The 14,084-nt window shown below is 32.3% G+C and overlaps 3 protein-coding genes across 4 annotated transcripts; all 3 read right to left on the bottom strand.

Moving 5' to 3' along the window:
• Positions 1-12: 12 nt before the first annotated feature.
• On the bottom strand, positions 13-10,135 carry LOC117782401 (hormone receptor 4). 2 transcript variants are annotated; one of them, XM_034619519.1, is made up of 17 exons: positions 10,021-10,135; positions 7,579-7,756; positions 7,395-7,508; positions 6,576-6,725; positions 6,417-6,503; positions 5,932-6,150; positions 5,697-5,859; positions 4,688-5,632; positions 4,466-4,618; positions 3,232-3,267; positions 2,776-2,976; positions 2,429-2,710; positions 2,306-2,367; positions 2,067-2,142; positions 1,354-1,863; positions 329-487; positions 13-260 (listed from the first exon to the last, which is right to left on the bottom strand). In XM_034619519.1, the coding sequence occupies exons 2-17, from the start codon at positions 7,684-7,686 to the stop codon at positions 121-123; spliced, it is 3,405 nt and encodes a 1,134-aa protein (XP_034475410.1). In that variant the 5' UTR covers positions 7,687-7,756; positions 10,021-10,135; the 3' UTR covers positions 13-120. The 2 variants fall into 2 exon arrangements, with proteins under 2 accessions (XP_034475410.1, XP_034475409.1); XM_034619518.1 differs by having other exon boundaries at positions 121-260; positions 10,060-10,076.
• Positions 10,136-10,415: 280 nt separating this feature from the next.
• LOC117781417 (protoheme IX farnesyltransferase, mitochondrial) lies at positions 10,416-12,367 on the bottom strand. Its single transcript, XM_034618171.1, has 4 exons — positions 12,141-12,367; positions 11,850-12,081; positions 11,105-11,791; positions 10,416-10,746 (listed from the first exon to the last, which is right to left on the bottom strand). Exons 1-4 carry the CDS (start codon positions 12,219-12,221, stop codon positions 10,505-10,507), a joined length of 1,242 nt encoding a protein of 413 aa, XP_034474062.1. The 5' UTR covers positions 12,222-12,367; the 3' UTR covers positions 10,416-10,504.
• Positions 12,368-12,822: 455 nt separating this feature from the next.
• On the bottom strand, positions 12,823-13,598 carry LOC117780488. Its single transcript, XM_034617046.1, has 2 exons — positions 13,172-13,598; positions 12,823-13,110 (listed from the first exon to the last, which is right to left on the bottom strand). Exons 1-2 carry the CDS (start codon positions 13,548-13,550, stop codon positions 12,938-12,940), a joined length of 552 nt encoding a protein of 183 aa, XP_034472937.1. The 5' UTR covers positions 13,551-13,598; the 3' UTR covers positions 12,823-12,937.
• Between the last annotated feature and the right edge of the window lie 486 nt (positions 13,599-14,084).

Genomic DNA, 14,084 nt, shown 5'->3' with positions numbered 1-14,084 from the left:
AAGCAATGTACATTTTTTTTTTTTTTCGATTTTTTATATTCGATTTTTCTATATGCATGTATTGTAATAAGTATTTAATAAGTAGTACAGGTAAACAAATCTATTATATTCAGACATTATTTAAACAAATTGACGGTTTTTTAAGAACTCCAGCATACCCTGTACATTGGCATTGACCTGTGTCTGAGATGACTGTCCATTAATCAAATTGTTAGGCATGTTCATACCAGGAAGCATTTGTTGAGATTGATTGCTGAACCCTGTGAAAATAATTTAAAATAAACGCTTAGTTAGTGACAGAGAGGGAGGGAGAGAGGTAGAGACTCACCTTGACCGTTTTGTTGTTGTTGATTTTGGGCTAAATGTTGCAGAAATAGGTCTTGTTGTTGTTGATGGAGTGGCATTTGAGCTTGATGCGGAAACGATGAATATTGTCGGAAAGACAGTATAGCCGGATCCATTGACGTCCAGTCACTACTACTATATCCTGTTTAATGATAATATATATATATTGTTAATTTGAATTTTTTTTAAAAACAATCACAATTTCCATACAACATGTTAGGAAAGGAGACTTAAACTATGGTAAACATTTAAAACAGGCAATAATAAAAATAATAATTTAAAACTTAAAATATATTTAAAGTTCGTAAGAAATAGTCAATTGAGTATTCATTGACATTATGGAAAATATTTAAAAGTATTGGTATCTTAGAAATATTTCAATTTTGCAAAAAAAAAGGAATAATTCAATAAATAAATTTATTTGCTCATTAAATTTACTAAAATTATTTAATGCCAAAACATACAACTTTATTAATTTAATTTTAAATATAAATCATTTCATTATATTTATATTTGAATGCTTGTGAAATGTGCATTAACTTTTCACACGCATTAAAAAATTATTATAATGAAATGATTTATATTTAAATTAAATTTACTAAAAAATTTTAATGCCAAAACATTCACCTGCATTTATTTAATTTTAAAAATAAATCATTTCATTATAATAATTTTTTATGCTTGTGAAATGTGAGTTCATTATCAGGAGTGCCACAGAAAACAAAACAAACCGAAAATCTCCCTAAAATGTATGAAGTTTTTGGAGATTTTCGGTTGATTTCGTTTTCTGTGGCTGTATAACTTGTTTTTTTGTTATATGGCTATAATAATGATAATGCTAGTAGGCACAACTGTGGAATGTATACCCTGTAAGGCCGAACAAGCTTCGTTTTGTCTAATAGACATTTTTATTATACCCTTTCTTTTTAATACTAAATTTCAACAATTGTTGCCTGAATACTGAATATAAAGTGTGTATTTAAAAATAACAAATATAATGATTCTTGCCTTTGTTGTGGTTGCCAGCAGCGGCAGCAGCAGCAGCTTGTGCCATTTGATGCTGTAAATGGGAGTCGGCAATACCCGGTCCCTGTTGTTGTTGTTGTTGTTGCTGCTGCTGTTGTTGGTGCAGTGTTGCCAAATGGGGATTCCAGTTGGTTGCCATTTGAATTTGATGCTGTTGCTCGACCGGTGTACTGTTATTTCCGAGTCCATTGCCGGGCATATTTAAATAGGGCAGAATTTTACTCGAATGTACGCGAGCGGCGCCATCAAATCCTAAGGCATTCATATGATTAAAGCCTGGAGGAGGCATCCGGGCACGCTGCATGTTGTCAAGCAATTGCTGATGTGTTGCCTGCGACTGTTGTTGTTGTAGTTGCTGCTGCTGTTGTTGCTGATGCTGCTGTTGTTGTGGTAGCTTGGGTACAACATTTCCAATGTTGACATTCTGTTGAACTACTTCATTCTCCATAAGTTCAGCAAGTCCCTTTTGGGTTTCAGTGAACGGATCGAAACCTAATATGTGAATAAAAATATACATGTTAATATAATGATTGAATTATACTAATAATTATGATAACAAGAAACTGAAATTTTAAATTATCAATTATCGATTAACAAATCCATTATCTCTAAAAAGAACTTTTATCTTTACAGTTTATAATGTATTGATTGTATATTATATTGCATAATAAGTAACAAGCAGGTTCATAGATTACCTAAATCATCGTCCACTAAAGAGCTTTGTGAAAATCGATTTTGTGGTGATTGAGTGCTTTGTTGTTGGTTTGGAGACTAAAAATAAAATAAAAAGATAAAATTTTTATATTGATAGACGAATTAATAACATATTTTTTACATTTATTTATTTAGTTAAAAATCTTTTTCATATTTGTGACGAGTATTTTCGCTAGCGGATTTATAATATAAAAGAATTTAAAAATGAATATGAACTTACGATTTTATCAAAAGCTCCCATTAATCTCTGCTTTTGTACTTGAGTTTGTTGATTTAAAATTCCTACAATTAACAACAAAAATTATTAACTATGTGTTATTAATGAAAAAGGGGAGGCAATTACCATTATCAAAAAGCGAAGGATTAACACGGCTATTTTCCAAAAATACTGCTAACCGATGAGAATCACCATTATTTAGCAGAGAATGCCCATTAATGTACTGCTGATGCAATTGCTGCTGACTTTTGTGAAAGTCAAAGAACTTGGACATATTTCCACCAAATGCGTTATTTACATTCAACTGATTTTCATCCGGCTGCTGTAGAAGATGCTGCTGAGGCAGAGGTCCATGGGGTTGGCTCCTATTGCCGTCCACTGTGTTGCTATGAAAATGGCTTGGGAAATCTAGAAATTCAAAATCAATTATTAAATTGGTTTCTTTATAAATATGTGTATAGTAGATAACGTACCAGCGAGTGGACCAATTCCCATACCGTTAACCAAATTATTTCGCTTCTGCAAATCATGCATACGTAGAAATTCTTCCTGCTGTTGCAGCACTTGCTGGTGATGATGCTGCTGTTGCAGTTGCAGGTGTTGTTGATGCAACACTTGCTCCTCCACTTGCCGCGTGTTGCGTATCATCACATTCTTAAAGGCTTCCTCCCATTCTGTAGTCACAAATAACACAATTAGGTATTAATTTTTTCGTATCTACAAGATTAACTCAACAAAAAAAATAAATAATTTTTTGTATATAACCACTGTATAGCTTAACTATAAATTATATTTCGACTAAATTCATTTATTTATTTTTATTAGTAGTAATTTTATCTATATTAATAACTGGCCTAAACTTGAATAACTATTTGCTTATCATGTAACTCATTTAAAGAAATACAAGTAAAATAAAAAGAGATAATTACCATTTGTATTGGTTGGTTTCTGGTATCCATCAATGCCTGAAATATTTATTTAGATTTATAGTTAATAAATAGTAACGACGGCATAGAAAGTGATATAGAAATACGTAATAAATTAATTAGTGATTTATAATTTATAAAAAAAAAATTTTAACTAGGAATGAAGTCTTTAAAAATGGGTCAAGGGGAAAGTACGGGAGATGTACGGAAAAATTGGACTGTGATGACCAAAAAATTAATTTTTCTAGGTTCATACAATTTTGATGCAGAATCAAATTAGAGGCCAAATAATGATCAAAATGATTATCCGCTTGCAAATCGGTGAAGATTTGGCAGAGTTATGACAGTTTAAAATTTTTGAAAAAGTGTCAAGGAGAAAGTATGGAAAAGTACCGAAAAAACAGACAGTGATGACCAAATAATTAATTTTTTTAAGTTACTAAAATTATGATGCAGACTTAATTAAGAGGCCAAATAATGATCAAAATGATATTCCTCCGGCAAATCGGTGAAGTTTTGGCAAAGTTATGACAGTTTGAAGTTTTTGAAAAAGTGTCAAGGGGAAAGTATGCAGAAGTACCGAAAAAACAGACAGTGATGACCAAAAAATTAAATTTTTTAAGGTACTAAAATTTTGATGCAGAATCAATTTAGAGGCCAAATAATGTACAAAATGATATTCCCCATAAAAATCGAATAAGTTTTGGCAAAGTTATGACAGTTTGAAGTTTTTTAAAAAGTGAAAGTATGGAAAAGTACCGAAAAAACAGACAGTGATGACCAAAAAATTAAATTTTTTAAGTTACTAAAATTTTGATGCAGAATCAAATTAGAGGCCAAATAATGATCAAAATGATATTCCCCATAAAAATCGAATAAGTTTTGGCAAAGTTATGACAGTTTAAAGTTTTTAATAAAGTGTCAAGAAGAAAGTACGAGAAAATTACGGAAAAATTGGACAGTGATGAGCAAAAAATTAATTTTTCTAGGTTCATAAAATTTTGATGCACAATCAATAAAGAGGCCAAATAATGATCAAAATGATATTCCGCATGAAAATCGGAAAAGATTTGACAAATTTATGACAGTTTAAAGTTTTTGACGAAGTGCGAAGGGGAATCTGAAGTTTTTGATAAATCGTTATATTTTTACAAATTATTTTCGAGCTTTGCGTTCACTTTGAATATGTGAAACTTAAAGAAAGTGCAAGTAAAAACAAGTAGAGTAAATAAATTACCATTCAGCAGGTCAGGCAAATGAGAGGATGTTACTTGAGGCTGTCGCATATCTCCCTCAACTTTGTTCTTCAACAACAGCGACTGCTGGAATGCGGGTGACGATGAGAAGAAGCTGTTGCTGTCATCGAAGATGTTCAGCTTGGAGAGAGCATCTGAAAGATATCAAATGCAATTAGTTGTTGACAGTTGTGTCTAAAAGTTGCTGTAAAAAGAAATCTTACCCGTGACTTCCTTTTCACAGTCATTTTCAGCAGGATTCAATAATTCAGTTGCTTGTTGAGATGTCCGATTTAGCTCATCTTTTGTTCTACTGTCGGAATCGCAAGTTTTCTGAATGCTATCTGTAGTATTTACATCATCCGTATTTACAAACACACCGTTTTCTAATGCGCTACTATTATGATTGATATTATTGATCGGAATTTCAGTTTGACCCTCGGCATTTGAACTAGCATTCGATTGGGTCTCCTTAAAATTACCAGGTGAACTTTTTCCACTCGCACTGCTCTCCGATATGGGATCATCACTGTTTTCACTGCTTGAGCTATGGGACCGATGTACATTGGGCGAGGATCTTTTTGGTAATGCGAATAACTTGTTATTCTCACTGCCTTTGGACGTGTCAGTGTCCGTGTCCTTGTTGGTATTTAAAGCATCTTCAGAATGATCCAAATGTTGATTACTTTGTGTTTGATTCGTCTCCTTAGTTTCACGTTGATCCTTTGCAGCAGTTGTTCGATTTAACGAAATTCTTTCCTTATTACGTTCCGTTTTGGATCGATTGCTGGCAACATTGTCATCCGTTTTCGTGGACGTCTCATCGGTGGAAACAGTCACTGTTGCCGCTGATGCACTTGTATTGCCCTTGGACTCTGGAACAAAGTTCTCCTTGTTGGATGCAGCATTTGATGTTGGATAGGCATTTTGTTTGCTTTTCGATTTGTTTTTCTCATGACGCGTTTTCTCATTGCGTAACTTTTCCTTTTTGCTTTTTCCACTACTTCCGTTACAGGCACTTGCCAATGTTTCCTTACTGTTAACTGGTGATACTGATAAACTGGGCCAAGCCTCCTTCTGTTGGGCACTTGCTGTGGTTGAAGTATTTGCAATTGAAACCGACGATGTTGATGCTGATGATGATGACGACGATGACATTGTTGTTGAAGCTGCACAAAATTATATGTATATTAGATTATAATTTAGAAATACATTGAAATGCATGGGATTCACCAGTTGCTTTTGAAGTTCCACTAGCGCTTACAGCTGTACCATTGGCTGATCCTGATCCAGGTCCTGATCCCCCGATTCCCGTCACATTATTCGCCCCAGAAGCCGCGATCAAAGCATCGTGTAAACGTTTCTCATACTCCTGATGCTTGCCTTGATGCATTTCCTTCAACACATTGCAATTTGAACCACATTTAGTTGAGTTTTAAATAAAGAAATGTCGACATTTAACTTGTACCTCCTTGGTGAAACTAGCTTCTGAATCGCCCAGCTCGTGTAAGTACATACAGTCGCCTTTGGGACACTGTTGGTTCTTCATGAAGTGGCTACAGTATTTGGTTGTCCCCAAGCTGGTCTTGATCAGTCGCCCATCTATCATGATATTGTTAACACTCTGTATAGCCCGCAGTGCATCTGTATTATGCACATAGGTGACATATGCCGACGCTGATGGACCCTGGAATCGAATTGAATCGTATATTTTAAAAAATTGTAACTTAGAGTGAAGCGGAGGTCGCAAATAACACTCATCACATTAGTATTTTCAGATTGGTTTCTCCTATCAACAAACATTTGTAAATAACACAAAAGTGTGTACAGTTATAACTAAGAATAACATTTTTATACAAAACTGCAGATATTTATAATAGCTAAACAATTATTTAAGTGTTGCGCGGTATCTGTGACCTCTGATTGTAATCTATATTATTATATAACTCTCACCTGCACTCCAGCGTAAGTTGTACTCGGGTTTATCACCACTTTATGTATTTTTCCATACTTGCCAAAGTATTCGTGCTTTTTTAGTATCTGTAAGTATTGTAAATACATGTATTACATAATAAAAGATATAAAAAATGTTTATCCATTATAATTACTCACATCTGCATCTGCCAGTCGAGGAGGCAGACCAACAACAAATACCAAATTCTTTTGCACTACACGAACATTGGCTAAATGTTTCCGATTTTCCGTAATTTTCTGCTTCCGTTGTTGATCCCTTTGTCGCTTTTGAGACTTGAACGCGATCATCTATCAATGTTTTATTAAAGAATTAACTACTTTTAATATATGTATATGATTAAACACATTGCAGTTATGCAGCAATAAAATAAAGTTTCACTGTGATCTGTTAGAACCAACATATGTAAAAAATTATATGACTCCATCTCTTATTGAACTAGATTTATAATGTATTTACACTATTTCTCTTATAAAAAATAAACCTAATTTGGGAATTGTACACACAAATGTAAATTTATTTAAAATTAAAAAAAAAAATACGTTTTAAAATTTTCCGAAAATTTAGGATGCAGTATGCAGTTTTCGAAGTTAATTGCATAAATTAGTCACATATGTAGATATCTATAGGTAAATATAAAACTCTTTGTGATAACTGAGTGCATGACTAATTGACTGCAAAACTATTTATTTTACGCAAATTTTTTTGATTCTTTGTCCCAATGATTTAACACATGTTTTCTTTTTACGAAAAATTTGCTCACATGCTGGGAAAATGGGAAATTCTATATTAAAATTATATATAAGAAACGTTAAATAAATAAACCTGTATAGCTTTAAAACTTTGTTTAACTATTAATGTAGGACTTTTGAAAAGTTTTAAGGAGAACCGCACAAAAAAAAAAAATAAATGAAATAAATAGTATTTAATTAGTATAAAATAATTTTAAAAAAACTTACTTCTTCCTGCGATAAAGGCTTAAAGTCAGCTGGATTCTCGGGATACTCTTTTCGACATGCTGGGCACAGTTTATTTTCATCCGTACGAATTCTGTGCCAGCAGAATCTACAAATCTGTAATGAATTTGTCGACATTTAGATTTAGAATTCGATTCGATTTAATTTGATTATTGGTTAAACTCACTTGATATCCGCAAGTACATGGGAAAAAAGTTAGATCATCCACCTCCAGAGGTTCCATACACAAAGGGCACTCTACAGAGTCATCATTGTTGTTAGCCAGGCCGTTCATTATTTAGTTGATAAAGGTATAATACACTTTTAACTAGTAATCGGGTTTTGAGACTGAAGCTGTAGTATCGCTGTAAAAAATATACAAAATAAATTTAAGTATATTAAAACCTTAAATATGAAATAATAAAAAGTAGATTCGATTATTTTATTCTTTCCATATCCAATATAGATGTATCGACTTTTAATTATTATATAATTAATTTATTGTTTTGTTGTTAAATTAACTAACAAAATAAATTATATATATAAGTTGATTGCAAAGCGAAATTTTATAAAGATAATACATTTAATTAGTAAATGTTGATAAAATCATAATGTTATTATATACTTCTTATAGTAATGAACAGGAAATGGGTATTATCGAATTTCCGATCAGAAAACTACAGCTGAAAATGAATCATCTTTAAGACTAAAGACGCTTTTATTAAGTTATGTTGAATTATGTTGGGTTAGTTTGTTAAAAAGTAACTGGTCAGTAATTGGTGGAGACCTAAATGAGTCATCATACAGTTTGTCAAGTTATTCATTTCGTTATTTGTCAAAGCCAATAATACTAAATTGGGAGAATTGGGTGAAATTGGGAGAAACTCCGTAAAACCCAATCAGGTTATTATCAAGACTCAAGAATCAAATATCCTAAAAACTTGTAGGACTTTTAAATTACTTTTAACTTAAATATTTGTCTTGTTAATGATAATTTTCATAATTACACAAAAAAAATAGCCTGTGATAATCAAAATATCTTAGCCACATAATCATATTCTTAATAATAATATTCGGGATTCATTATGGTCAAGAAGTTACTTAAAATAAATCACTTGAATTGTAGATAAGGAAAGGATTTGTAGAGTGTCGCCAATAGGAAGTGGCAAATGTTATAAAAACTACTTTTTTCTATATTATGTAGTGACTGAGAGAAGAGACTAAACCACCCCCAATATTCCAATCCTTCTATACTATTTCTCTACAGTATCTCACTTTATTCACTGCTTTTTACTTAATGTTTTCACTTTGTTACTTTACGATTATGGTATATAATATATAATCATGACCTAGACTAGTGGATTAAAATATTAAGCTATTAGAAAGTCAGTTAATCAGGCTACTATATTTATAATTAATTTATAAATAAATAAAATTTGAGCTTGAACTCTTGTATTTTTTTAATTTCACGCTTCATTAACTTAGATATCAAGAACTTATCTTAGATATGTTTATTTAATTAATTGTCAAGCTAGACCATAATACAATTTATAACAGGGTATCCTTGACATTTAACATATTTAAGTATGTATTTACAGTGGCTCACAACTTATTTGACTTACAACTCTTACAATTTACAAATATAAGATAAATATATCTTGTAATGGGAATTTTAAAGGAAATATATTATTCAATTTATATAAGAATTAGACAATATAAACAAAGCACAGTTATAAATATAGTGTGTGAAATAAGCTGTGAGCCACTGTATGTATAAATATGTAAATATTTTAGTGTGACGTATTTACAATATTGTGAAAGTAAATATACAAATAATTAATACAGATATGTGGTTGTTGCTATTAGACAATAACAATAACAATACTCTTTTTATTTTGCACACAGCATAAATATGTATATTTGTTGTTGTTGTCGTGGAACATATTGTATAAAATAAAAATAAAAATAGAATGCAGTTTCGAGAGTATTTAACAAATACACACACACACATACATATACATAACGCCATGTACATATTTAAATAAAATATATTCAGTACATACGCAATGTGCATTTATGGATCGAAAATAAATAAACGCTTTTACCATAAATCCAAATCAATTATGTACACACGCATTGTACATACATACATATGTACATCAATTCACATCAATATGAGGATGTATGTAATACGTAATACATATGTATAGTATAAATATTGCTATTTACCTTTGACAATAAAAGAAACAATAAATAGAACTGTCACTGCAAGTCTTTGAAAGTTGGCAAATTGTTAACTCGCACGAATAATAATTAATAAATGTATGTAAATGACAAGACACGGAGAAAAATTAAATTGGCGAAAAAACTGTTTATCACATACACATACATATGTATATATAATGTACATACATATGTTTCAATGAATCAAAAGAGAAAAACGAAGTTAGTTAGAGAGACATACATATTTACACATGCATATGTATGCACATACATACATATTTAAGTATATAGTACACGTATGAATGTGTGCGTGTGTCTCAGTCTTAAAATATATTTAACTAAATACACTAATTGTATACTTAATGTGCTTTTGCAGTAACGTATTGGATCGCGAACGATAGCTTACATAGGATAAAGGTTTTAGAGTTATTACTAATCCAAGTACCTAGTTTTCGACCAACAATTATTGCGAACGAAACGAATAACGAAGCAGACAGACGATAATGCACAAAGAGGAAACCAGAAAATAGGTAGATGGTGAAAAATATCGAATATAAATATCGATAATCATATTTTCTTAGAAATTATATTTTATTGATGGTATTCCCGCAATAAAATTCTAGATTTGATCGATTTATCACAGCCTTCTTCATGCTTGATTTGGAAAACATTTTAAACATTTTTTTTATTTATAACATTTTTGCTCAGTGGAATTGAGATATAAAAACACTACCCTTTTTAATTATTTAAATAAAGTAAGAAGCACTTGAAAGTAAACAATTCTGTTTATTCTTTTTTTTACAAACATGTATTTTTTTTTTTCACTATTAGGAATAACATATACCCTTTTAATTTTGGTATCCAGTTGCAACCAATAGTTGTCAGGACGATCATCTTGAGCCCTCCGTCACAGCAACTGGTAATACTTTTTCCAGGCCCCTTGGTGGTGACGTAGGAAGGGCAGAAATGAACGTTTTATCGTTTTTTACATTTTCTTCATCGACAGCATCATTAAAGTACCAGTGTTTTTTGTTTGCTAAAAACAATAACATCAGCGCAGGAAGGTGGATTAAGGAGAAACGAAACAGTTTGCGAGAACTTCCACTGTCCGATTTGTAATGAAATTTGTAAGCTGCAAATAACGTTACAAATTTTAGAAGTTCGAATTATAAAAATATTTTTAATAAAAAAACAAATAATATGAGATGATTCAATAATTCGATAGCTCATTATAGACAACATTTTGAGGTTTCATGCGTGCGATATAAATATCGACTTTGTGCGATTTTCATAAAAACAACCAAGCCAGCTGTTTTGGTGGATCAGAAGTGGTGGTAGACCGATAAGTATCGATAAGATCGCACATACATATCGAGTCTCGCAAATTTGAAATGTTTGATAAAATTTCTGATACTTGTTTTTCATCCTATTATAAGACTTTAAAATAGTCTACAAATAAATATGAAATTCCATGAATTTATTGTACTTACCGAGGTAACAAAAGTATGCATTCAAAGGCAATGTTTCCAACGCAAACCAGTAATTGGTAACATCAGCAACTGGTGCAAGCAATGAAAGACCCCCAATCACAAACGAATATCTTAATGCGGTACGGCGGCAGAGGCCCGGATTGGTAACAGCCATCATACGGTATCCAGCACGGGAATAATCCGGCCTAAGGTTCCATGACAGAGCATTGAAATGGGGGAACTGCCAGGCGTACAGAATTCCGGCAAGAATCATTGCTCCCATGTCCAGAGAACCGGCGCAACCAGCCCATCCCATTAGCGGTGGAATTGCACCCACAATGGAGCCTACCCATGTGTTGGCGATGCTCATCCGTTTCATTGGTGTGTATATTGAGGTATATAGAAATAGATTGCCAGCACCCAATGCTGCTGTTAATCCATTAACTCCGAAATACAGTAAGCTCAATCCAGTTGTCGCTGATACCACAGCGAATCCAACAGCTTTCAGTGGAGTTATTTGTCCAGTGACCAATACACGATTTTTCGTTCTCGACATTTGCGAATCAAAAGGTACTTCGTGATATTGATTAACTGAATTCGCTGCTGCTGAAACCAATCCTGTGCCAACTGAGCACAGCACGAATGTGGTTAAATCAAATGCAGCCGGCGCCAATGCATATCCTCCCATTGTTGTTATCACGACCAAAGCTATCGAAAGTGCAGATGGATTAATTAATGAATCACATTACAAATTGCATTTACTTACATGTCAAACGAAACTTGGACAGCTTTTTATATTGACTCAACGGTCCTCCCGCATTTGTGTACGGACTTGGCATCCATGGCAGATACTCTACGGATACTTTTTGTTTTTGACTTTGTATTGCTTCCGGTTCATTTAAAATATGCGCGGGCACTGCGAGAGCTTCAATTGCTGGTGTCACATTATGTGTTGCAGGGGATTTACAGTTGGGAGTTTGCCTGGCGCTTGCAGAACACTGATAACAATATAAATACAAGTCAACAAATGCCGTTGCATAACAATTTGATAACTTACTCTTATCAGATTGATTTGCACAGGGATTAACTGAGATGTTAAGTAATCGATTGAAGTTATTTTAGATAGTGTGCGAAACATATTACTTGATTTGTCGTTGACTTTGAAACTTTTTTAATATTTAAATCATTTTTGCAATGTATATTTTTATTTTCTTTAGAGATGACACTACAAATCATGTGTTTTATTTAGCTTATCGAGAACTTAGTTCTTTTTGCCGGGCTCAAGCTCAATTGCACTAGCTCATGTTCTGGTAAGGTATCGATAGTATCTCCAATAAACTTAACCTGATCGATGGCCGCGCGCATCTGAAATGTGAACATTCACTAAGCAATAAATTATTAAATTTGATGCTCATTTTTAATTTAATATTAGATAAAAAGATGTTCATTTTTGTGAAGGTTGGAAGTTTGTCTGCCTTCGATGGAAGACGTTGTATACCTTAATTCAAAATATAAATTTTTCACAATGGCACTAAGTCTTAATCGATAGGCTGCCAGACGTTCAAACTGGCGATATTTTTTTTCGGGGATTCAAGACTACCAGTTTGTTCGAATTCGTAAAAGATACTGCAAATACAAAAGTATTTTTTTTGGTAAAAGATACGCAAATCGAAAAGTATTATTTTTGGTTGCATATTAACAATTTAAATTGTTTTTATTAAATAAAAAGAACTATGTGATTTATTTATATACGTTGATTTAATTCAAGCTTTTGACAAGGTTTTCTGTAATTGCAATGCTTAAATTATGTATGTACATACTAAGGACGCTAAATATTGGTGGTTTATTTATTATTTAGTTATTTAAATATTTAATAATATTGTAGTCTCTCATAGTTTGACACCTTTGTTCATAATTTAAAAGTGTCTCTTCTAGCTTGTAGAATTCAGCATTCAGTAATTTGTTGTTCTGCTTCACTTGGGCCATAAACGTATCCACTGCAGACATGGGCTTTGCTACTGTAACTACTAAAAAATAATAATTTGTTTTAAGATGCACTATACAGGATGATTTTTTTTTTCAATTTACCTTTTGGTGCTGGTTTATCTTTTGGTTTCAATTTACGCTCTGTGGACGGCGGTGGAGTGTGTGCGAATTTGCTACCACTTTCTACAAATTGGGCGATCACATTACGAAACTTCTCTGGTATTAGAAACAAGCGATCTACGTTTCCCTTTTTGTAGCAAAGATATGCAGACTTCATTTGAAACCATTTTCGACGAACTTGTGTTGGCGATTTGTTTGGAAATCCATGTTTTTTCATTTTGCTTGCAATTTGTGTGAACGTGTGATGAGTCGTCGTGGTTGGCGTAGCTCCTTGCTCGGTTTTAACCTCTTTTATTAAGTTAAGCATGCATTCTATTTCTGCAGTAAGCCAAAAATTTCGTTTTAATTTTGTAGATTTCATTTCTTTTTTTCACAAAAAACTTTGTTGACAATTAAAGTTCGAGATGTGAAATAGACATCGATACAACACATGAAAAACTAATCGATGAAAATCTTGAGATAGTTCAGTTTCGATACTTTATGCAGTCGTTTTTCAACACAGGATTTTTAGACCTTAAATTTAAATTCTAGTCATAAAATTTCAAATTGCAATAACTTTGCAATAAATAATTTAAATGTGATGAAATTTTCAAATACGAAATTAAATAGAATAAGGGTATAATTTTAAAAACGGTTTGAAGTTCGTCACTCCCGGGGAGAGAAGTTACAAATTTAATTCCAAAAACAAAAAATCGACATAATTCAAAAATATACACTGTTCAGAAAGATACATTCATAACAGACAAATTGATTATATCTGAAAAGAGCTAGAATAGTTAGAGGACTACCTACCATCTTCTTGAATGTTCTACAAGGTGGACCAAATTTCTGAGAGTACCAAAACACAAACACAGTGCAAAATGGTACTTTTTGAAGACACTTTCAAATATTTTAA

This window comes from Drosophila innubila (genome assembly GCF_004354385.1).
Source record: "Drosophila innubila isolate TH190305 chromosome 2L unlocalized genomic scaffold, UK_Dinn_1.0 4_B_2L, whole genome shotgun sequence".
NCBI lineage: Eukaryota > Metazoa > Arthropoda > Insecta > Diptera > Drosophilidae > Drosophila > Drosophila innubila.
The sequence above is the reverse complement of the archived record's forward strand: the minus strand, read 5'-3'. Positions and strand labels throughout refer to the sequence as shown.

Bases quoted from the DNA above. Each gene is read 5' to 3' on its own strand.
- LOC117782401 (XM_034619519.1), bottom strand. From the start codon at position 7,686: ATGAACGGCCTGGCTAACAACAATGATGACTCTGTAGAGTGCCCTTTG. The intron at 1,864-2,066 runs GTAATCTATGAA...TTCACATATTAG, and splicing joins TTTAGTGGACGATGATTTAG to GTTTCGATCCGTTCACTGAA. The intron at 488-1,353 runs GCAAGAATCATT...ATCATTAAACAG, and splicing joins TGCTGGCAACCACAACAAAG to GATATAGTAGTAGTGACTGG.
- LOC117780488 (XM_034617046.1), bottom strand. From the start codon at position 13,550: ATGAAATCTACAAAATTAAAACGAAATTTTTGGCTTACTGCAGAAATA. The intron at 13,111-13,171 runs GTAAATTGAAAA...ATTATTTTTTAG, and splicing joins AGATAAACCAGCACCAAAAG to TAGTTACAGTAGCAAAGCCC.
- LOC117781417 (XM_034618171.1), bottom strand. From the start codon at position 12,221: ATGTTTCGCACACTATCTAAAATAACTTCAATCGATTACTTAACATCT. The intron at 12,082-12,140 runs GTAAGTTATCAA...TATTGTTATCAG, and splicing joins TGCAAATCAATCTGATAAGA to TGTTCTGCAAGCGCCAGGCA. The intron at 11,792-11,849 runs GTAAGTAAATGC...CACTTTCGATAG, and splicing joins GTCCAAGTTTCGTTTGACAT to CTTTGGTCGTGATAACAACA.